The sequence below is a fragment of the Babylonia areolata genome, chromosome 19, assembly GCF_041734735.1.
Source record: "Babylonia areolata isolate BAREFJ2019XMU chromosome 19, ASM4173473v1, whole genome shotgun sequence".
NCBI classification, from domain to species: domain Eukaryota; kingdom Metazoa; phylum Mollusca; class Gastropoda; order Neogastropoda; family Buccinidae; genus Babylonia; species Babylonia areolata.
Window position 1 is genome coordinate 28538166 of NC_134894.1, and position 23496 is coordinate 28561661.

General features: G+C 37.8%; 1 protein-coding gene across 1 annotated transcript; it reads left to right on the top strand.

Moving 5' to 3' along the window:
- Positions 1 to 4711: 4711 nt before the first annotated feature.
- On the top strand, positions 4712 to 18320 carry LOC143294262 (uncharacterized). The gene is made up of 13 exons (XM_076605698.1): positions 4712 to 4745; positions 5802 to 6076; positions 8483 to 8585; positions 9262 to 10365; positions 10794 to 10915; positions 11549 to 11636; positions 14012 to 14097; positions 14914 to 14976; positions 15113 to 15204; positions 15785 to 15858; positions 16591 to 16822; positions 17260 to 17362; positions 18050 to 18320. The coding sequence occupies exons 2-13, from the start codon at positions 5871 to 5873 to the stop codon at positions 18252 to 18254; spliced, it is 2478 nt and encodes an 825-aa protein (XP_076461813.1). The 5' UTR covers positions 4712 to 4745; positions 5802 to 5870; the 3' UTR covers positions 18255 to 18320.
- Positions 18321 to 23496: the final 5176 nt, after the last annotated feature.

Below are 23496 nucleotides of genomic sequence, written 5' to 3' on the forward strand. Positions count from 1 at the left end.
TTATGTTTCCAGGTTCTGAAAACCACAGGAAAAGAAATGAATTGAACTTGCAGAGTCTGTTTCAGTCATCCTCACTTGGGGGCATTGAAATGGAGGTGACCGCTGGTGATAAAGACAGGGCCACTCTCGTGGAGATCAGATTATAATTATTTCATGTTTTAGTTTTTGTAAACATGCATAAAATAATTAAGCATATCCATTATGCTTGCACAATTGTATCATTTGGTGCTATACCGACAGCAGTAAATTTTGACAGACATTAGTTATAAAACCAAACAAAAGATCTTACATGGTTGCTGAAGACTTAAATTTTAGCTGTCTTCATTTTTCTTGCTCAATGGCAATGTCTAAATCTGGCAAGACTTCTTCCAGATTTATTGCATAGTTGTGTATCTTTTATTTCATTTATGTCAGACATGTCATTTTCAATATATATGAGAACCTATAGTAATGTGCCAGAAAGACAGCTGAGAGTTTGATGTGACTGAAACATCCTCCCAAAGGGATGCCGGGGGTCTTTCAGTATAAATAGCATCCTCGCCTTCTGGAAATTTTGTGCGAGAAATTTCCTCTTTTCTATTGCTCTCTTTATTCTTTAATTTCTGCCTTTTTTCTTCCTTCACTGTTGTCTGCTTTTTCTGCCTTCCCAATCCATTCCCCTTGCTGTTTGCAAGGAAGCCTTCCCTAGTCTATGAAGTACTATCTGTGGTGTTTTGTTCTGACAATTAGGTATATATATATATATGGAATGGACATTAGCAGTGTTGTTTGCTGTGAGGCCTTATTTTGTTGTTGTTGTTGTTTGTGCTTTTATCTAATTTTGTTTTTTTCTTTTTTCATGATTTTTTGTAATCTGGGGATGATGAAATAAGTGGAAGGACTGACATCCTCAGCATGGCCTAGTTTAATTTGCCTTGAGGAGCTAAATGATTAGGATAATGTGTCATGGACTATGTTTTGTGGGTTTGTCTTGGTGATTTTAAAAATTATTTTTATTCTTTGGATGTGACAGTTTTGTGTTAACACAGTTCAACATTTGTATGGTTTGACAGTCCTGATATGGCTCTGTGTAGTCAACCAGACTATAAGCAACAATAAACAGTATGGAATATATAAAGATAAACTGAATAAGCAGGTTAGAAAAGTGGAAGGGATATAAAGTATCATCAGCAGAAAGAGACTGAGACCTAACATCATTGTTTTTTGCAGATTCATTTTGGCTCTCAAAGGAAATGAGAGACCGATGCACAGTTTACCATTGGTATAATATACCTTGTACTTTCAGGTATATGGATGAATTCAGTCATAGAATTTACGTTTTTGTAAATGATGAAATACTCACATAAAGATACTCATGCATCAAAGTTAGTTTTCTTCTTGAAACCTTTGAAAGAGTGTTAGTCTGACATTGTTGTCTTCATGAAACGGGATACATCTTAACAATGAAAACATCATCACATGTACAGTAGACCAGACAAAAAATGCTCTGTAAATTATTGTCTTGTCAAAGACAGAGACAAAACCTTAGGTTGACTCAGTGTTGTTTCACTGGTGCTTTTTCCTTTTTTTTTCTGGCTATCATTATGTGTTTAATTTTAACTGCCGAGCTAGTTACTTTGTCAATACCTGACATGACTGTGTCATATATCATATGTATTTTTTCTTGCATTTTAAGTTGTATATGTACATGCATGCATGGCATTGGTGTCTGTATATAAAGATCTTGGGAGAAAACCATTTCTGGTGTTGTCTTTACATTTCTATTTTTCAGTTCAGTTTTTAACTTTTTGTGTGTCAGAGAGAGAGAGAGAGAGAGAGAGAGTTGATTACACCATTCTTATATGGTCAGTTCAGTAATTCAATCACTCATATTTAGGCAGTTAAAAAAAATGGGATGACAATTAAGTTTAACCATAGATAGATAATTTGAGTCATAGTCCTTCACAAAAATACTATCTGCTGTAAATGAATGCCCATTGCTGTGGAGAAACCACTGATGATACATCTCTTGGCATAACAAGTAATTATGACCAGTTATGAATTATTATAGCATTCCATTCTATAGGATTCAATAGACCCTAAGTGCTGCCATAGATGGATTTAATTTCCCCACCCTCTACCACCCTTTTTTTTCTCAAACATTAACATTTTTGCAAACATTTAAAAAAAAAATTCATTTGACAGAAGAGAATTTGTTTACCTTAACTGGTTTCCTCCCACAAAATGTACTGTGAAGATTCATTTTGTAATATGGTCAACCAGAATACAAATATTACTGTAATATGTTCAGACTATGATACAGTTCAGTTGACCATTTGTGGTCTGCACACGTTTTGGCCTTTCCAACCTTTAGGGTCCCTGATAAGCAAAACATAAATATTGATTTTGTTACAGATATTTTACTTTCTTTATGTTATAAAGTGACCCTTCAGCAGCAACTATTGAAAACTTTTCCCTAACTAGATTACAATTTTTTTCTCATGGAGATTGTGAACACCACTGAAAGGTAAGTGATGTCTCTAGGCCGTATGTTGAAGGCAGATATGAAAATAGGTGCTGTCATTGTGAGCTCAGATAACATTGACTATAGACAAAACTCAGGCCATGATAGGCAGGATTAGAAAGATCCCCAGCTGTTGTGTTGGAAGGTTTTCAAGTTCCAACTCAAAGTCACCCATCTTTTATTATTTATTCATTTTATAACATCAGTTGATGTCATTTCTAAAGAATTACTTACCTTCTCTTTAACTGTTTCCTCCATGACTTGATCTGTTGCACACACACACACACATGCTCACACACACACACACATATGCTCTCTCTCTCTCTCTGAGACTCTCTCTCACACACACACACACTGAGGTAGGATTAGTAATGTCTTCTTTGGTTGTGTTGGGGGACGAGGTGGGAGTTCTTGTGTGGAATGCATGTATGTAGAGAGAGAGAGAGCCTTGCACACGCATACCATGTCCAACTTTCCATTCATTTTTTTCATTTTATTCAATGCCAAATAAAAAACCTCAGGACTGATATGTTCTTGCCCACTGCCTGTCAGCTGCCCCGTGATATTGTCTCTTCAGTGGTTGGAGCCAGAATGACTCAGGGGTCTCAGAGAATGCCCAAGGTGCTATTTAATTCTCCCTCCACACACTGTAGTGCCCTCAGATTTCAAAATTGCTATTGTTCACTTAATGGGAACATCTAATTTTCAGAAACTAACCTAAAAAAAATATTATAAAAAAAATTCTTACCAATTAAAGCCATGTTAGATTGGTATATAAGAACAAAGAAAGAAATTTCTATTCTTTAAAAGGCGAGAAAATGAACAAAAAATGCTTACGCGTGTTACAGAGACCCACCAATCAATAAGTTCCTAACATTCGCCAGATGCAACTTGGGTCCCCGATAGCTCAGACATATATAATAAATGGACGAAGGGAGATAATTCAATTCTTCCAATAAGTTCCGCGTTTTCTCCACTGTCCGATAAGAAAAACAGAAGACATTTCTGCTGCATATGAGAGGCCGATTTATTGTCATCTCTGCTGATGGTCGGTTATCATAATCAACATTGTGTACTTTGGTTGGTGACCAACACCACCACCACCACCACCATCATCTTTTTCCTTTACTTCACATTTTGGTGTGTGAATGTAATTTTTTTAAAGTGTTTTTGTAAAGCACCGAGAGCAGATTTCTGGATAGTGTGCTATATAAGTATCCATTATTATTATTATTATTGCCACAGAACAAAAGAAACCAACATACATATCGAAAACAAACATAACCTAAGAGGAAGTGAAGTGAAAAATAAATAAATATATGAACGAGTAAATAAATAAACAGAAAAGTAAAATGTATGCTTGTCTCACTGAGAATGGATAGATAAACAGGAATTTGTCATGTGGCACAGACTGTGTTTATTATTTCTTCTTCTTCTTCTTTTTTTTTTTTTTTTTCGCTTTCCCAGTCATCCCAACACCTCTTCCCACCACTCCACCCCCACCTTCCATGCACACGCATTGTGTGTGTGTGTGTGGTGTCGTCTACTATCACCAAATAGTGGGGGGGAAATTAAGCTAAAGAAAGAATGCATGTACTGCTGGATTAGGCTCGTTTTATCCATGCGCATTAGAATTTATTATTGTTTTAATTATAAAAGTTATTTGCTCATCCTCTGCCCGGGTGCATTATGTAGACTTTCAAGGCCTGGCCTGAGCTAGCTGTCCGTAGGCCACGCATCTGTTCCGTGTATCGGTCTATTTTTCATATGATTTCAAAGCAAATGAGGCACATCTAAATACGCTTTATATATATATATATATATATATTACTGCGACGCGATTTTGAAACTGAAATGTAGTGAATGTAATCGATTGCAAACATAATATTATATTCGGGCATTATCATTTAATTCTGATCAATTTTTCAGTCCATTCTACGTTTTCCTCTTTTCACTGTGGGTGATGTTGGGCATCTGTATTCGTACAGTTTTTATTTTACATAATTATTTTCTTCACCAACCTCATAATTTTGAGGGTGGAAATTATAACGTGCCTCAATTATCTCCCCGAGTATTGCAAGCTGTAAAAGCCAGTGGTCTGCTTTCACAGATTTACCCAATGAACGTGTAGATAACATATGACGACGAATTCTATCCAATCACAACTTGTCTAAGAGGCCAATTTAAACCAGCGCCATTTTTAAACCGGAAGAAGATACAATTCCTGCATTTCGGAGTATTGGTAACAACAATTTTGTAAACATTTTAATAAATATACATATATTGCTTGATAATTTCCTACCTTTATGTTGCAGTCTCCCACTTGCTCGGTACGGAATTATAGATACAGATCGCGGATGGATGCTTCTTAAACTGCAGGTTACAGCACATACAGAACTAACTTTTGTTATGTAGTTTCGACTTTCAGACTCAGAATGATACTCTGGACAGATAAACACGGGACAAAATCACCGAACAATGTAAGTTCAGGCTATATATGAATTCCACGTCGAGATAAAATGTGATGAACATGTGAAAGGCAGACTCGTCACTCGGACTCAAGAGCCAGAGAATGAATTGGTTGGGGAGAACTGGGTGATATTATTATAAACGCACATCGATCAGCATTGTCTCATGAAAACTGGACGAACAGTTGAAAATACTGATAGCACTTGAGGAATAATTTTTTTTCCAGAGGACAGGGCAGTCTTTCACTCAGAGTCAGGCACATGACTGATTTATCAGTTAACTCTCTGTAGTTGGTCTGTATTTCCATTGTTTTAAACTGTCTGTGTTGTTCGTGTGTGCATGGACATAGCTCCTCAGTTTATATGTTATAGTGCAGTCTTTGAACTTTCAACAATAGTTCTCCACACTTTGCCATGGGCCTGAGATTATGCAACTGTATTACAATGTGTCCATAGCGGTTTGCCTTGATTTTGATATCCAACCCAAATCTCTGTGCCATGAGTTCTTTGTTGTGAATGTGAAACTAGTCCTTCCTTCATTATTTCAATAAAAATGTAAAAAAAAATTTCATCACAGTATTATGTGTACTGTGGACATGGTATCTGATATGCTTGCCTACAGAGACACATGTGCAAAGGTAAAAAAGAAGAAAAAAAAAACAGCAAGAAAAAAAGCATGCATATAATATATTGGAATGTTAACTTATAGCTGTGTTAAGCGTTTGAGTAAAAATGGACAAGAATGCATAGAATAATATAACATTGTGATTAGCCATGTAAAGTCTTGCATAGGATAAAACGACGTTGACCCTTGTTTCTGTTTGTTATAGACAGAAGTTCCTGCAGTCATGCCCCACAACTGATCCAGCTTTTGGCCAGTATTTGACTACCATCAAATCATGGGTCGTGGGAAAGTATTGCGGACATATGGACACTACAGAAATCGATGCGTTTCAACAGATGCAGGTGACATCTTTCGTTCATCTGATGAAAGTAAGCAGATTTTCAACACCAGCAGTTCTGAATCTGGCCTTGGCCCCAGTGATTCAGTGGATAGTGTTGAAGCTTCCATATTCTGTGATCGCGCAGCAAAGAACAAAGCACTGTAAGTTTTTAATATTTTTATGGAAAAGACAAATTATGTATGAGACTGTTTGCCTCACCATGTCCGTCACAGCCCCTAACTGCCTTCCTTTAAATCTAACCTCAAGACTTTCCTCTTCTTGCAGCATTTCCTCTAAACCCTCTCTTATACATGAAAGTTGTTACTTGATTGTGCAGGTATATTTGTAACACTGTATTGTGTGCTTGTTGAATGTATGGATGGATGGATGGATGCATGTACATGTATATAATAATATATGTATGTATGTATGTTTGTATTGTGCATACAAGTTTGTATGCGCATATTTTTGTTTATTGTGCATAATTGTTAGTTGAGGACTGAGTTTGTTTCATATGTGTGTGTGTGTGTGTGGATTGTAAAGTGCTTTGTGCAATGAGGAAAGCGCTGATAAATGTCCAGTTATTATCATTATTTATTATCATGCAAAACAATACCCAACAACGAAAGAAATAAACTACTCTTATGGAAACTTGTTTTCAGGATCAGGATTTGGGGCGTTGTTATATACAACTTAGCGATTTTTGGCTTTTTATGCCCCTTCAGATTTACTCCTTTTTTTTTATTGTTGGTCAGGTTGTTGACTAGCTCAGTCATTTTATCCATCAAATTTGTATTTCATTTTTTTCAATAACTCGAGTTTATCTATGAGGTTCTTAAAAGTATTATACTACTTGCTAGGTGCACATTTGATATTGTGTGTTAATTTGTTCCAATAATTTGTTACTCTGTTACTAAATGTGAACTTTCTGAGATTTGTTCTGGAATACTGTTTAAATATTTTGTCTGTACTGTTTCTTGTAATGTCTGCCTTTGGAGTACAAAAAAAAGCATGCTTTGTTTACATCGTCAAACCCATTAAATATTTAATTTTGTATGTATGTATCAAGTCCCCTCTTACTCTTCTTGCTTTAAGTGATGGTAGTTGTAAGTACTTTCTTTCTTGATACAAATAATCTTTTATGCTGTAGACCAGCTTTGTTCTGTTGCTCTTCTTTGAGCCCTTTGCGTGGGTTGTGACTGCTTTATTTGCGTTGGGTACCATACAGTGTTTCCATATTCTAGGATAGGTCTAACTAAAGTTTTATATAACCGTAAGAAAGTAGATTTATCTATAAATGTAAATGCTCCTTTTATTATTCCAATCATTCTGTTCGCTTTGTAAGTTTGTTTATACTATTTGTTATGTTTGTCAAATGATAAATTTTTGTCAAATGTGACACCTAAGTCTTTTTCCTTATCACATTTTGATACTTTTATTTCTTTGTCTCAGATTTTCATTATGAATTGTTTCTCTGGGTTTGATTTCCCATTATGAAGTACTTTTCATTTTTTAGCATTAAAATATATATTCCATGTGTCTGACCATTTTACTAATGTTTCAATATCTTTTTGTAAATCCTGATAGAATTATGGAGAGTTGTATAATTTTGTGTCATCTGCAAAAAATTTACATGTACTCTTTAGTTTACAAGGGAGATCATTTATGAATAAAGTAAATAGTATAGGTCTGAATATACTACCTTGTGGTATGCCACATATAACATCAGCTTTACCGGAGAAGGAACTACCAATCCTAACCCTTTTGAGTTGTTTGAAAGTCCCTTATCCACCTAAGTGTGTTTCCTGTTATTCCATAAAATTCCAGTTTCTTTAGTAGTCTTTCATGGGTACAGAGTCAAATGCTTTTTTGAAGTCTAAGTGAAACACATCTATGTTTTCTCCCTTATCTATCTGTTTTGTAAAGTCGCCATCACTTCCAGAAGTTGAGTCACATATGACCTATTTTTGCGGAATCCATGTTGGCACTCAACATACAATTTATTATCAGTCATGTGCCTAACAATAGCCTCTCTTATGAATGATTCTAATATTTTACATATGATACATGTTAAGCTCACTGGCCTGTAATTCCCTGGGTCTGTTCTTGACATCTGAATCGTTAGTTTGCACCAAGATTTCTTGGCAGTTAATTGAAAGGTATCTTCTGCAGATGAAGCTCATGGCATGGACATCATGGGTTCATCTGGGTTAAAAATGTTTATCACAAAGAATAGTTTTTAAACAATGACAAATTCTGGAAAGAAACTGAAGTGAAAATTACATTTTTGTGACATGTGAGTGTTTATTTTATAGATCGTAATACATGCCAGTGTGTGTATGTGTGTGTGTGTGTGTGTGTGTGTGTGTGTGTGTGTGTGTGTGTGTGTGTGTGTGTGTGTATTACTTGTGTTCTCAGACTCTTGAACCTGGTTACTTTATCATTAGTCCAGTATGTCAGTTTTTTTGCTTCCTTTTCTCACTTCATTAAGAGTGGTTTGCTTTTCGTTTTGTTTTGTTTTTGTTTTTATTTGTATTTTTGATCCATTTTGTAAAGTTATGTTTCAGAACCAAGTTTAAAGCAAATGAAGATGGAAAGGCAAAGAAAGAAAGTAACAAACGGAAAAGAGAGCCATCAAAGAAGGAGGGAAAATTGTTCACTTCAGACAAGGTGAGAACTGACCTTTTCACTTTTCTTTTAAAGTTCATTGTGTTTGTTTGTTTTTTGACTGTGCCCAGCAAGCTTGTACATGAAATAATATGCACCTTTGGTAAGTTACACAAAGACGACAGGGTCGATAGCAGTATAGGGCTTGATAACATGACGTCACAAGCAGTTTGCGAATCTCTGGATAATGTTCTGTTTTGTTTATGAATTATGTTGTTTGCTTTTATTCTGTTTAGCTCAGCTGAATCCAGTTTTAAAAATTGTACAGTTATGTTTGTTTGTAATCTGAATGCTTGTGGTCCAGGACAGTGAATGATTTTTGCTGTTGTTTTTTTTTTTAACCATAATGTGGTGCTGCTTAAATGTGTTCTGAGAGTTTTATTATCACAGACACAGTCACAATCATCTGTTGACATATGTTGTCATTACTTAATATTAAATATATTGAAGCAATTTACTACCTTCATACAAAACATGTTGTTTGTGCATCATCCTTTCATGAAAACTTGTCTGGAGTTATTATCGTTGACTTTAGTTAGAATACTGACTGAATGATTTCTGATGGTTTAATCGTTGATGGAAAAAGCATAAGGTTTTGTAATGCCTCATACTGTCATAGAATGGTTTGTTGCTTTGATGCAATTTATTTGAACATCTGTTCTTTGTTTTTCATCCTTAGGACAGCAGTGACTGTTCCACTCCAGCCCAAAAACGTGTTCCTCGCCAAGCACTTCGTGACACTAGCAACAACCACCAAGATAGGCAGACAGCAAAACGTCAGCCTGCCAAAAGAAATCAACCTAAAAGGCAGCATGCTGCCAAGAATCAGAGCTCATCAGCAGTTAGATCAAAGGAGCAGTACAATGCTATCAACTTCAGTGAGTTTGATGACTACAGTCTGATCATCTCTGATTCTCCCCCAAGAGAAGGAAAAGAGAGCAGGCAACCAACAGAAAGTCACATACAGCTAGGGACAAGCACACCATGTGATTCAGTTCGTACAAGAGCAACACCTAGTCCTGATATTCAGACCGCTGATATTTCATTCATCCCTGCCATCTTTGAAAACTCTGATGTGATAGAGGACAAAAGAAAGTCTTTTTCCAGCTGTCATATAACCTGGTCTCCTCCAGTTCAATACAGCAAGTCTTCTCTATCGGAGCCATCTTCAGTGAAGAGTGTGTGTGATACTGACACAGAAAATGACAAAAAAACTGACGAAGAGAACTTGGAAAGGCTAGAGGAAAGCTTCGCTTCATTGTGGGTCGGTGAAAGAAGATTGAGGAGACGGAAAGAAGCCACTAAAACTGAGACTGATCATCCAGAGCAGCATGAAGAAACGAGTTCATCAAGCAACCCGGCAGCCCCAGATGAGGATCCAATAGCCATTGAGACTAGAACTCTAGTCAAACAAATGCAGGAAAACCTTCAGAAAAAAGCCTTGGCCTGCTCGGACATTGACCTGTCACATGTCAGTGTGTTTGATGGCTCTCGCAGCCTGTTTGAATCTTCAGGGATTGCACGAAAAAATACAGCAGCAATCAAAACAACTGCAGACAAGGAAGTCAAGGAAGAGCATCAATCCCATGATTTCCCAGATTGTGTGGTAGAGCTTACAAATCTTAGTCTAATTTTTGAAGATGGAGAAGAGGAGGAAGAAGACGCAGAAGAGGAGGAACAGGATGCAGTAGAGGAGACAGAAGAGGATGGAGAGGAAGAGGATGAGCAGGAGGAATGTGCAAAATCCTTTGGTGTTCGACCTGACTTGACTCATTCTTTTGCTGTAAGTTGGATTTCTACATAGTAATTAGTATATGTATTCAAATGCACAGTGCCTGAGTCATTAAGTGTTCTTGTGACTGTATGCAAGGATGTGAAGTATCGTTAGCAAGTGTGTGTGTGTGTGTGTGTGTGTGTGTTTGTGTATGTTTCACACTGTGTGTTTGTGTCATGTGTGAGTGTGTGTGTGTGTGTGTGTGTGTGTGTGTATAACATGTTTGTTTATTGCTGTAAAACTAATGCAGTTGTGGCATGTGTTACCATCCACAATACTCTGTTATAACCTAAATGTGGTGGATGTCACTTTGTGTATTATAACCAGTCCTGTGTCAGAATTATATACTAATACTGTTATTAGTGTAAAAGGCCTTCATATAGTGAATGTCACTTTGTCTATGAAATATAATGCTTGTGTTGTCTGCTGACTTGCAGGAGGCACTGACCCCAGCCAAAGCCAGGGCCCAGAATGGGGATGAGCTGTCTCCACTGGAGAAAGTACTAGAGCAGTGCGGTCAGGACAAGCCTTTGCCCTTCACAAGCATCATTCCTGCCAGGTTTGTACTTGTTATCAATATGATGGACTAGTTTGATCTCTTTGAAATTCTGTCACCTTTCATGGTTATTATGATTTTCAGATTCAGCTATTTCTGGCACAACCTGATATGTCCTATGACAAGTTACAGAGATCATCACATTATATATGTCACATTCTGTCAGCTCATTTCTTCTTCTGACACTCATCTGCTTTGCATCCTTCTATCAGAACAAAGTCCTTTGGTTAGCGTTCTTTTTCTTTTCATGGTCCAACTGTGTGGAATCAACTCCCTCTGCAGATCATTGATCAGGCACTCTTCTTCATCCTCTTCATTCTTCTCTGAATACCCACTTGTTTAAACCAGTGCAGTTCTAACACCACAGCACCATTCGATATTCTTGTCTTGTTGTGCACTTCTCATCTGTGTGTGTGTGAGTGTGCGCGCATGCGTGGATGCATACGTGTGTGTGTCCCCATTTTTGTAAAGCGCCAAGAGCCATGTTTAGAGAAAAGGTGCTATATGGATTCGGATTATTATTATTTTTATATTTGAATGATACAAAAGTGGATTTTTTTTTATATTGCAAAACATTAAAGCAGTTGTATTTGTAAATGATCAGTGCAGACTAAATTCTCAATTTTGCTTTTGCAGGATCCTCAGGAAATGTGTGAAGATTGGAGAGGGTGTGTATGGTGAAGTGTTTCGTGCGGTTCATGATGGGGAGTCAGTGGCCCTGAAGGTGAGTTACAATCCAATGGTTTAGAAAATCTTGGAAAGAGGATACACATTATATTAACCCTTTCGCTGCCAGGAAAATAAGATTTAAGTGAAATCTATTTGCCAGGGTTTTTTCACAAAAAACGGGTATAAATTTTCCAAAAATTCTGTGCTCTTTGTTATTGGAGAAAGACCCATAAAAGTATATATTTTCTGAAAGGTAAATGGATAAAGAATACAAAACACATGCTGTTTTCCCATTTTATATATTTTTAGTGACATGCTGTTGTTTTGAAATCAGTGTTTTGTTTTTTGTCACATTTTCAACTTGCTCATTACAAACATTAGTCAGGTAATTTGCACAAAAACATCATATTTTCTGGACAAATGGATATCTGCAAACACAAAATCATACTAGAACAACCACAATATATATATATTTTTTAAGAGATAGATACACAATGATACATTGTGACTTCTCCAAGTGATAAGATGGATGCGAGTCCACGCCCCCTCAGTCTCCACCCCCCTCCTCCTCACCCCTCTCACACGGTCACTTGATTCAGTTCTCATCAGACCGCGTTGGCTGCGTGCCAAGAATATCGCTCTGCTGCTAATTCGGTCATCTGTCGTCTGCTAACATGTGTACAGCCGGCATCACTCACTGACAGTCGCATCTTGGCCACTCTCTTCATTATTCATTTATTTTCCATCAGATCGTCCTATAAATGTTCATCTCTATCTTCTCCTTCGAATTTACGCTTCAGTTCTTTCTGAGCATCAGCTAAAGAAAGAAATCATGGTTGATTTAGTTCGTCACGATCGCATGTCTTGAGCACGGCGTCAGTCTGACATTTTGTTGAGCGAGCGAGGAGAGAAGTCAGGCAAACACTTGGACAGTGACCCAACCAAAACGTTCAAATAAAGGACTGCTCCATGACGTAGATGGAGTTTCTAGCTATGAATAGAATCTAGAGAGATTCCCCAGGCTAAAGCTACCACTATTTTTGCCAAGGAAGTGAATGCAAACCAGGGAAAAGTCAGAATATTTCGATGATGAGTTATCTCGTCATGCAGGCAGCGAAGCATACATGCTTGCCATGACGAGTTATCTCGTCATGCAGGCAGCCTAGGGGTTAAGTGTACACCACTGCCAGAAATGATTTGCTAAGAGATATGTGGATCAAATGTTCCACATGGTTAAGTCTCAGTCCTGGTAATTTCACTTTTGAAAAATGATTATGCACAAAATGAAAATCACCTGAAAAAATTCTTTCTGTGTTCTGGTGATTTTACTTTTGAAACATGATGACGCTCATAATGAAAATCACCTGAAATTAGAAAGGAAAAAAAAAAACCCAAAAACAAACAGACCATTTCCGACTGTTTCATATTTAAAAAAAAAAGAAAAAAAAAAGATTAATTATTTTTTATTTTTATTTTTTTTTTTTTTTTTTTTGGTCAGTGTGTCATCAACCTTGCAGTTCCATGACAGTAAAGTTTTGTTATTCATCTTGTTCAGACATGCTGTTCATAAGTCTTGTTTGATGAATTAGGGAAGCAAAGGATGTATTTCCTAGATTGTGGAAATGTGTGCATTCAAACTCCTGTACATCCTGATCAACACACAGGCACACAAGCATTCTCGCTTGTGCACGCAGAGTGACATGCACAATACATATTTTGTAACAAACTCATGAATATCAGTCATTATAGATTATGATTACAAATCTAGTAACTAAAAGAGTTCAGTTCAGTTCACCGTTACTCAAGGAGGCGTCACTGCGTTCGGACAAATCCATAAATGCTACACCACATCTGCTAAGCAGATGCCTGACAAGCAGTGTAATTCAGCGCGCTTAGTCAGGCCTTGAGGAATAAACTAAAAGAGATAATATGTAAACTGTCACTCTTATAATTTGCTTTATTATAGAGAAAGAGGACATGAAGCAAAACAAGAAAGACCCCCAAAATAATAGAATCAAAAAAACACACAAAAAAACAACAGCAAAAGTACAAAAAAACAAACAAACAAAAAATCAAACAAAAAAATAATTAAAAACAACATTTGAGCATGATCTTGAAGGTAAGACAGCATTAAGTACTTCATTCTTCTTTCATTTTTATCATTTGATTTTGCTCAAACTAGTAAAAGCATTGTTTTCAAACTTGATTATTCATTGTGTTTACTCAAATATTCTTGTGAGTATCAGTTTCTTTTACAAAGATCAGTAAAGAGAAATGACGTAACACAATGGCAACAAATTAGCACACATGATAATAACCTTAAAGTAATCAGTAAAGGTTTTAGGATGCTGAGAAATTAATCAGCTGTTAATTTTGTGTTTGATCAGAACTGTCATGAATATTCAAAGTAATGGATTTCACTGTGTGCAGATTATCCCGATTGAAGGCGATTTTGAGGTCAATGATGAGCCGCAGAAAACATTCAGGGAGATTTTACCAGAAATTGTTATTTCCAAGTGAGTATGGCTGATGAAATATGTTGATTGTTTAATTTTCTTCAGTGAGGCCCTGGGTGTCTGTGCCTCCTGGGTCTCAGTTTTTTCTCTCTTTGTCTGTCGTGTCTGTGTTGGCTCTGTGTCTTTCTTTCTCTGTCTGTCTGTCATTCTCTCTCTCTCCGCCTGTGCCTTTTTTTGACTCACTTGTGTAAACAAAGTGAGTCTATGTTTTAACCTGGTGTTCGGTTGTCTCTGTGTGTCTGTGTGTCCGTGCTAAACTTTAACATTGACGTTTTCTTTGCAAATACTTTGTCAGTTGACACCAAATTAGGCATAAAAATAGGAAAAATTCATTTCTTTCCATTCATCTTGTTTAAAACAATATTGATAAAGATCATCTCTAAGTCTATGACCCTTCATGTCATGCTTTCCTGGTAGCCTCAGTTTCGATTTCCAACCATGGTAACTTGTGGTAAGTCTTCAGTGTCCACAGAATCATGGGGACTGTCTTTGGAGGGAGATAATTGATATTGGTCATTACAAAAAGAGGATGCTTGGTGTGGATCCGTGACTAGGCAATTGTTATAGACAACAGTGGGCTTTGTAGTAAGTATGGTGTATGGTTGTTGGTTTTATTTATTTTATTTTTTTATTTTTTTCGATTTGTTGGACCCTTTGAAATTTTCCAAAGAATGATAAATGTGCTCACTGCTGCATATGTACAGCTGGCTTCAGATATGAGACATGTAGATAAATTTGATAGAATATTGTCAGAATTTCTTCTCTGGTCATAAAAAGATGCAGTAACTGAGTCAGTATACCGTTTTGTGTCTCCAGTGAACTGAGCAGACTTCGAGAAGGAGAAGAAAACAACACATCTAACTTCTGTCCAGTGAAAAGGTAATGCCTGCATATGCATGTATTTGTAAATGGTGATGCTTGGTGTAAACTGAACATTATTTGTCCTGTTTGTTCAGCATTTGGTGTATGAATGAAAACACAAAACAGTCGCTGTCATATGTATTGTGATTTTCAGTGCTTCCCTGGTGCAGGGCCGGTATCCCAAAGAGCTGTTGAAACAGTGGGATATTTTCCATGAGAAAAAGAACTCAGAAAATGATCGTCCAGGTAAATCTCATTCACATAGATTCAGTAGCTGGTGAAGTTGTGAGTCATACGCACACACAGCCACAATTAAGTTTCAAATAATCTTTGTAATATATTCTACATATCATGTCTCTTGTATTGTCATAAATGAATGTGTGTGTTTTCCTGTCATATCCTGTACATTGCTAAGTGACCCCTCTAGAATGTATGAAAACAATAGCTGTCAATGCAGATAGTTATATTTATCATAAAAATCTATTTGGATGAATTGATTTATTGCATACAAATATGTAAGTACATTGCTATGTCATTAATACTTAAACTAATGTGAAATTACATTAAAATTACCTTAACAGTAACAGTGAACAATAATAACTCATGGGGAAATATTCATGTTCAGAAATGATTTCTAGTTCTTTCCAAAGGGTGTAAGTGTTGGTAGTGCAAGAGATAGTGACTGACCAAATGTATGTGACAGAAGTTGTGTATGTCATTGTAACTAGTTTGTTTATTGTGTGGTTTCCATATATGTATGTATACTTATTTTTTATCTGTGCTTTGACGGTTTGATTTGTATCATGTTGTTTTGGTTGTTTTACAGATGTCTTCGGGGATGATCAGCTGTACATCATGCTGGAATTCGGTGATGGAGGGTGTGACCTGGATGCTTGTAAGGTAGGCATGAACTTTTTTTTTTCAGTTCCGTATGCTCCTTTTGTCAGTTTAATGCGTGTTGGGGGACTGACAGTGTTAATATATTTTCTTTGATGAAATGATCGGTTGAGTAGTTGAATTAAATCTTGTTTTGTTTAATGAAATTGACAGCTCTTTTTTTTTCTTTTTTAAACATCAGAAGGAACTGAATATGCAGCTGAATCTTTTAGATAATTTTTCTTGATGTCCAGTCAGAGAGGTTTTCAAAATCTTCCAAGTAAGTGTATGTATTTTACCCATGAAAATCAGTCGTTGGAAACAAGAAGCCCATGTGTTTTGCCCTTCAGGGTCTGGAAAAGGTATTGGAATTTTGTGTGGTCACATCTGTGGGAGCCTTAGGATGAGTCTGCATGCTCTGAGGTCTCCTTTAAAGTGATGATGAAACTTCTGCTGTGCTTTTGGAGCTGCAACTCCCATATTCAGTCATATGTACCAGTGAACTGTTACGTGTCTATTCTGTGACTGTTTTTACTCTCCTATGTAGGCAGTATACACATGAGGGAGGTTCAGGAACTAGCAAGTTTGTACATGTTGATTGGGATTGGAAAAATCTCCGCCCTTAACCCACCAAGGTGCGCCAGTACCTAGGATTAAACTCAGGAAACTCAGGCAAGCATCTAGCGTTCTGACCATTTGGAGCACTCCATCCTATCACATAGTAGTGAAAACTGTAGTTGCTATGACGTGTTCCAGTTGACCAGTGCGGCCCAGGCGATCAGCATACTGCAGCAGGTGGCGTGTGCCCTGGCGGTGGGGGAGCAGGAGCTGAAGTTTGAGCACCGGGACCTGCACGTGGGGAACGTGCTGGTGCAGCCCACCCAGCAGGAGGTGGTCACCACCTGCCTCAGCAGCCAGACCCTGAGCATCCGCACGCACGGCATCCACGCCAACATCATCGACTTCACCCTGTCACGGCTCACCAAGGGTCAGTCACATGGCGTGTTGGATGTGAGATGATAAATGTATGAGGTCCGTTGTGCAGCATTCACTCTTTGCACCAATGGCAACAAAAGGATTTTCCATGGCAAAATTCTGTTAAAAAAAAAATCCAGTTTGATTGGAAAATAAATGCATTTGCAGGCAGAAAAGAAGGGTGGCCAGCTCACTGTTTGTTGATGTTCTTGATGGCGTTTTTGTAGCAGTGATTTTTTTGAGAGGGAGGGATAGCTAGCATATCATCCAACCCTCCTCCCTGCACCTGGGCATGGGACCGGCACAGGTGGAGTGTCTGAAATACCAACGGGGGATAAAAGTTCATATCTCATGTGTATTTGTGATTATTTCATTTCATGGCTCTTTCAGTAACATATGACATGAATGCCTCTGAATAAAAATGCTGTTGGTATTTTTTTTGTTTTCCAGAAGGATGCACTGTGTTTTGTGACCTGGCTACTGATGACACCTTGTTTGAAGGCAAAGGCGACTACCAGTTTGACATCTATAGGATGATGAAAAAGGAAAACAAGTACGTGAACAGTCAGGAACTGAATCACTGGATCTCTTCCTGTCTGTCTGTGGCTGTTCTTTTTTCATTTTATCATTCCCTTAGACAGTTTAGTATTTATGGAATCTTGTTGAGGGTTTTTTCGGAGAGAATGTGTTGTTCCATTCCATATAGTTAATTCCTAGACGTAAAATTGAAGAAGAGTGAACAGTGACTCATGTGCACAAGGTGGAAGGGTTTGCCATTTCTGTTGTGTCAAATTGATGCCAGCAGAGGCTTTGCTGCATATCACAGACCAGTAGCAAAGGAAAGAAATCAAGGGATGGAACCTTGCAAGAATGTGTCTTCTTCTGTCAGACCCTGTGTTTTCATGGTCTGTTTATTTTCTTGTTAGATGGCTATGTATGTAAAAAGTGAAATTTAGTGCAGTTAAACTAAGTTTTTTTAAAAGCCTGTAAAGAGCTAGTTTTAACTTTCTGTATTTCACTTAAATCAAATGATTGACTGTTGAAGATAAGATACTTTCATTTTCCGTTCAAAACTTAAATCAAAGCATCCATTTCTTTGTTACTTTTATTTACTTTCAAAACTGAAAGCAGAGCATACATGTCATTGTCAGCAAGAAATGTAGGAAGCAGGCTTAGATTTAGAAGCTGTCATGAAACATTGACTGATTCTGACAGTGTGTGTGTGTGTGTGTTTTGTCAGGAACAACTGGGAGAGGTTCCACCCCTACACCAATGTGTTGTGGCTTCATTACCTGTGCGACAAACTCATCCACCACAGGCACTTCCAGGAGACAGGCCGCCCACACCGCGAGTCCCTGAAGCATCTGCGCCAAGCTTACAGCTGTCTGCTGGAATACACCAGTGCCTCCCATTTTGTCCTGGAGGACTGTCTCTTTGACACCTGACTGATTGCAGATCTGTGTTCTGCAGTTCTTCATATATATATATATATATATATATATATATATATATATATATATATATATATATATATATATAATGCATCATCCATTGGTTTGATCTCTTCAGTGTCCCATGATGGAAATTTATGTGAAGTTCTGAAGTACTAGGAAATGCCACATGATTGAAATCTGTGCTTTTCACAGCAGAAATTTTCCTACCTTCTTTTTTTACATTATGGTTTTCCAATAAACACCAATGGGAAAGTTTAATATAGTTGCTTTGATCATTCATGAGGAGCAAAACCTGATCAAACTTTGTATGGTCATTTCAGGAAACAAGCATGTTAAAAATTTGCAGTATTCCTTTCAGAAATTCATATGACACTTTCAGAATGGTGGACAAGGATCACAGTCTAGCTTAAGTGGTGTGAAATGACTGCTTGTTGTAAAAGAAACAAAACCTTTGAAGTTTGTCACTCAAGTTGTTTGTTAATGACAGAGTTTAGTGCTTGTGTCAGATGGCTCATTGGATAAGGAAGGGGAGCATGACAATTTGTAGGGGTAGGTGGCAGGTAGTTGTAGTACTAGATGTTGCTAATGAAGGAGAGCAGTTGAGGCAGGAGGCAAAGTATGGGTCTGTCGCTGACCCTGTGTTGAACTCTTAAGACGAACCGTCCATTTATAAAGCCAGGAAGGGGTGGGGGTTGATGAAGGGGATGGAACAAGTTCAAGTGATCATGCGACATATGAAACGTTTGGCCAGCGTGGTTTTAGCGAAGCATGCACACAGGAAATGAGGGGATCAGCTATCATGTGCAGGTGAGTTATGAACAGTACTGGTAGCTTCTCTGCACTGTGTGCCAAATCGGTCACTGTTAACCTCTTTGATATTGTCTAAAAGTGAGTATGAAGTGGGTGGGAATGGCACGGACAGGTGTGTGTGTGTGTGCTTGTGTGTGTGTGATGGAATGGTGTGTGTGTGTGCAAAAGAGTGCATATGAGAAAGAGAGTTTGTGTAGAATACCAGAAGTTTTGATTATTACTCAGGACTATGTGTATAAGGTAATGAGACATTCTTTTTTTTTTTTTTCTTCTTTTCTGGGTTTATCTCAGCTGCTTTTGCAGACAATAGCACATTATTTAAAATTTCATTTATCTCACAAAATGGTTCGCTCATTGCCAACCAGTGTGTTAATTTGTTCTGCTTCATGGCTTCTTGCCTGCTACAACTCCCCTCGACCAGCACCACTTGAGACTACTGCAGTAAAAAGTAGGGTGGTTTACTAAAAGAGTGAAAATCAATAGAGAATTGTTGATTTAATCGGTTGTAAGGTTGAGTTTAACGACCTGTTGGTGTTTCGCCATTGAGGTCAGGTTGTTCGTGGCTGTGGTCTTTTCCGTGAGGGGGTGTGGTGGTGGTCCTGTTGTCCTGTGGGGTCGTAGTCCTGTAATCAGTTGAAGAAAGCTTTGTTTTTGTACTTCCAGAATCCATAAACGGTACAGTTTAGAACACCATTTGCACCAAGCAAGAAAAAACAAATCTATAACAGTGTCAGAGTGTGTTGGTATGAGAATACTCATAGCTGCTCCACAAGGGAAGTAATCATGGTACAAGTTAACTCTACCAAGAGTAGAATGAGTTAATAAACTTCAAACTATCAGAAATGCAGAGTCTGTTCATTTTCCGTTCAGAAAAGTGTAAGTTATGCATACTTTCTTGCAGTAGTTTGAGTACTAGATTTTTTTTATTTAAAAAAATAAATAAATTTTATAAAGTATTACCCTTACCAAAATCACATGACATGAGTAAAGACAGAGACAGCAGTTGCCTCCAAGTGTCTGAACAAGGGAGATGATCCACAACACTGCACAAGATTTCAATCTGTCCAAGTAGTTCACTCCCTGAAATGTACAGATTTGAATGATGATATTGCACTCGCCTCAGTTGAGGAAACCAGTGAAGTCAACAAACAAAATGTCTTCCATAAATCAAGAATGACAGTTTAGCAACTGGGCATGAAAAAAAAAAGCCCAACCACTTGAGAGTTCAGTTTGTTTTAAAAGTTTTTCTTGAGGGATTCCTTGACAACAGTGCACTTGCAGTTGCAGGCAAGAGAGAACCATCCATCAGCATTATGAATTGTTCGCTTCCCTGCTGAATTTGAAAAACAAAAGTGCTGAAAAGAACATAGTGAAAGTGAAAACCAAAGGAATGTTGAGAAAGAGAAATAGATTAAGTAAAAGAGGAATCCATTATGGAGGAGGCATTGGGCACTCCCATACATGGAGGATGAAATGTAACTAATGATGATGAGTTTTCTCTGCAGACATGCTCTCATGCCGACTGACTGATGGCATAGCGTCGCGAACGAAGATTTATGAAAGCATCGGTCGCTGGTGACTGGTGGGGCCTGTACAGAATAGACATGTTCTCTCACAATGACTCACTGGGGAAGGTCTGGCACAGTGTAGGTACAGTTGGGGGCATCACAGTAAAGTTTTTGTGGCGCTGCCTCTTTCCTTTGATGCTGGCTGTTCAGTTGGTCTCGGAGAGTGAGGGGGTTTTGAAGTCTTATGCCTTGACTCCCTGTTGACAGCTTGCGTTATCCACTGTCCACTTGTACTAGTTAAGTTAGTCTGTCTGGATTCTCTTGTCATATCCGAAGGATGAGTAGACAGGCAGGTCATCTGCTGATGTAGTCCCTCATGTGGGAATGAAGACTAATTCCTGAGGCACTTGGTCATCCACAGATGCTGCATGGAATTAAACAGCTAAAGAAAATTAATACCCCAGTTCTCCCTCCCTCTCTGTCTTTGTATCTGTCTGTCTATTTTTTTTAAAAAGAAAGGAAAAGATCTGGGGGTTTTAATTACAGGTAGGGAAAAAGTAGGATCAGAATATAATATTGTATGATTTTTTGACACAAGAATGCGTGTTTGTGTAAGAGTTTGTGGTTGCCGAGGTTCTGTGACTGGCTTGAAAGGCTGATCTTGTGGAAAATGAATGTAAAACTGTAAATCAGGACAATAAAGATAGCACATTCTCTTTGTCCACTCTCCTGTTTTCCTTTGTGTGTGTGTTTGTGCATGAATGTGTGAGGACCCACAGATGGGTGTGTTTTTCTGAGTTCGCTTGTGTGTGTATGAGTGCTGATGCACTGAAAAAGATCCCATGGGAACATAGGTGTTGTCCAAGCAGATGTGTTGCGTATAAGGATTTGTTCTTAAGAAACTGAAGTTTAACTTTATTGTGTAAAAAGAAAGAAAGACCTAGAAAAAAAGGTATGCTAAGAAGATCACCTTTTAAGATGCCATGGGTTGTTTTTTTTATGGCACCATGATCATCACTTTGAACCTGAGTTCAAGTTCTGGTCAAAACCAGTTATCGAATTGAAGTTTGAATTAAGTCATTGATCCAGGACTGAAGTTTTTGTGTTGGTTGAAAGATGTTATTTACATTTTTATGTTGAGATATCTATCTTTGATCTGTGGTATTAATTTTCAGTATGATTCTTGCCCTGAACTTGGCCAGGCATTGCATCTCATTTGATAAAGCGCTTTACAAGAAACGTATGCCTGTCATGCCGTGTGATGTTGCAACCTTGAACTTTGATCCCTGACAATGATGTTCTTTTATATATATATATATATATATATATATATATATATTGATATAATTTATACACTTGCCATTAAAAAAAAAAAAATGCACGCAGAGCATTAATTCTTGTTTCATATTTACTGACCTTTGACATCTGACTGTGAACTGCATACAGAAGTTACTAATATCCATTACTATTATTGATAATTATTATTAATATAATTACTAATATTTGTTTAACAAAAATTAATGCTTGCAGCAGAAAAAACCCACTAATGTGACAGCGTATATTATACGCACAGAAACACAATATGATTCATATGTTACATATGCCTGCGGACACACTTGCACAAACAGGACACACATACACACACACACACACATACACACACACACAATGACTGTCAGAAAACACTCGCCAACTATGTTTATCATTGCATGCGTCTTAGATGACCGTTTCTTTCTTTGTCCATTATGTTTTTTTGTTGTGTCTATTGATCCGTAAGGATTTTATGACAATGAATTAAGTTGAGTCAAGTCACAATTAGGATTGTTGAGGGATTACCATAAAAAAGCGATCAAAAACAACAGATTACTGTCAGATATGTGGCTCCCAACTCACCACATGGGTTCGAGATCCACATATCTCGAATAGCCCCTCCCTCCTCCCCACCTTACTCTTCTCCAATCATCTTTCTTCTGCTGGGAATTGTTAGGCTTGGCTCTCTGCGAATTCTATCCCCTCAGTGTTTCAGGGCAAACTGGTTCGCTTTGCTTTTTGCGCCCATCATTGAGACAACAGCTCCGTTGGTTATGACACTAACAAATTTCTGGGACTGCCTGAAACTAGGCGGTGCTTGAGACAAAAATACCCCCCACACGTTCTTTTTCATTTATGTTCTGTTTTCTAGTTGATGACCAGTGACACACCCTTCAGTTATCTGGATCCTCTTTCGTTCCTTTGTCCTCGTGGATCAGTATTCAAAGGATCCTTCAGTTCTTGATTTTTTTAAAATTTTGGATCCTTATCCACGAAGTGGAACCTATAGCCTCATGGTAGAATGTATGCTTTGGAAACTGGAGTCCTGTAGTTTAAATCTCTCTTGAATCAGACATTTTCTCACCCTCCCTGCTGTGAATTACCTGCTTAACTTCCATTTCATTGGTGATCTGGTTTCTAGCATTTTGCTTGGGATGAAAAAAATAGATAGCCGGTCCTCGTCTTGAGAAAAAAAAAGAAAAAAACAGTGTGGGCATTACATTTTTTGAAGGTTTTAGGATTTGTGCAGTTGAAACTGTCCACAGATAAACTAAAATTTGTACGTGTAAAACCAGAAAAGAGGTAAATGAGGTGAGAGAGAGCGCGTGTGTGTGTGTGCGCGCACACACACACACATGCACTCACACACAAACACACTCACATAAAAGCACACAAATACAAGTACACACACACACCAAAATGCAAAGAAACACAGAATCATACACATACAGACACACAAACATGAACGCACACTTACACATGCGAACACACACACACACACACACACAAATGCAAAGAAAATAAAAGGGGTGGTATTGAAAAGAAAAAAAATCCTGATCAAGAAACGAAAAGTGGATCACTGTCAGAGGTGGGTGTATCGTTTC

Excerpts from the sequence above, each read along its gene's own strand:
- LOC143294262 (XM_076605698.1), top strand. The coding sequence starts at position 5,871 with ATGGGTCGTGGGAAAGTATTGCGGACATATGGACACTACAGAAATCGA. Across the intron at positions 10,916-11,548 it reads ACAAGCATCATTCCTGCCAG|GATCCTCAGGAAATGTGTGA; the intron begins GTTTGTACTTGT and ends TTGCTTTTGCAG. Across the intron at positions 14,098-14,913 it reads CCAGAAATTGTTATTTCCAA|TGAACTGAGCAGACTTCGAG; the intron begins GTGAGTATGGCT and ends TTGTGTCTCCAG.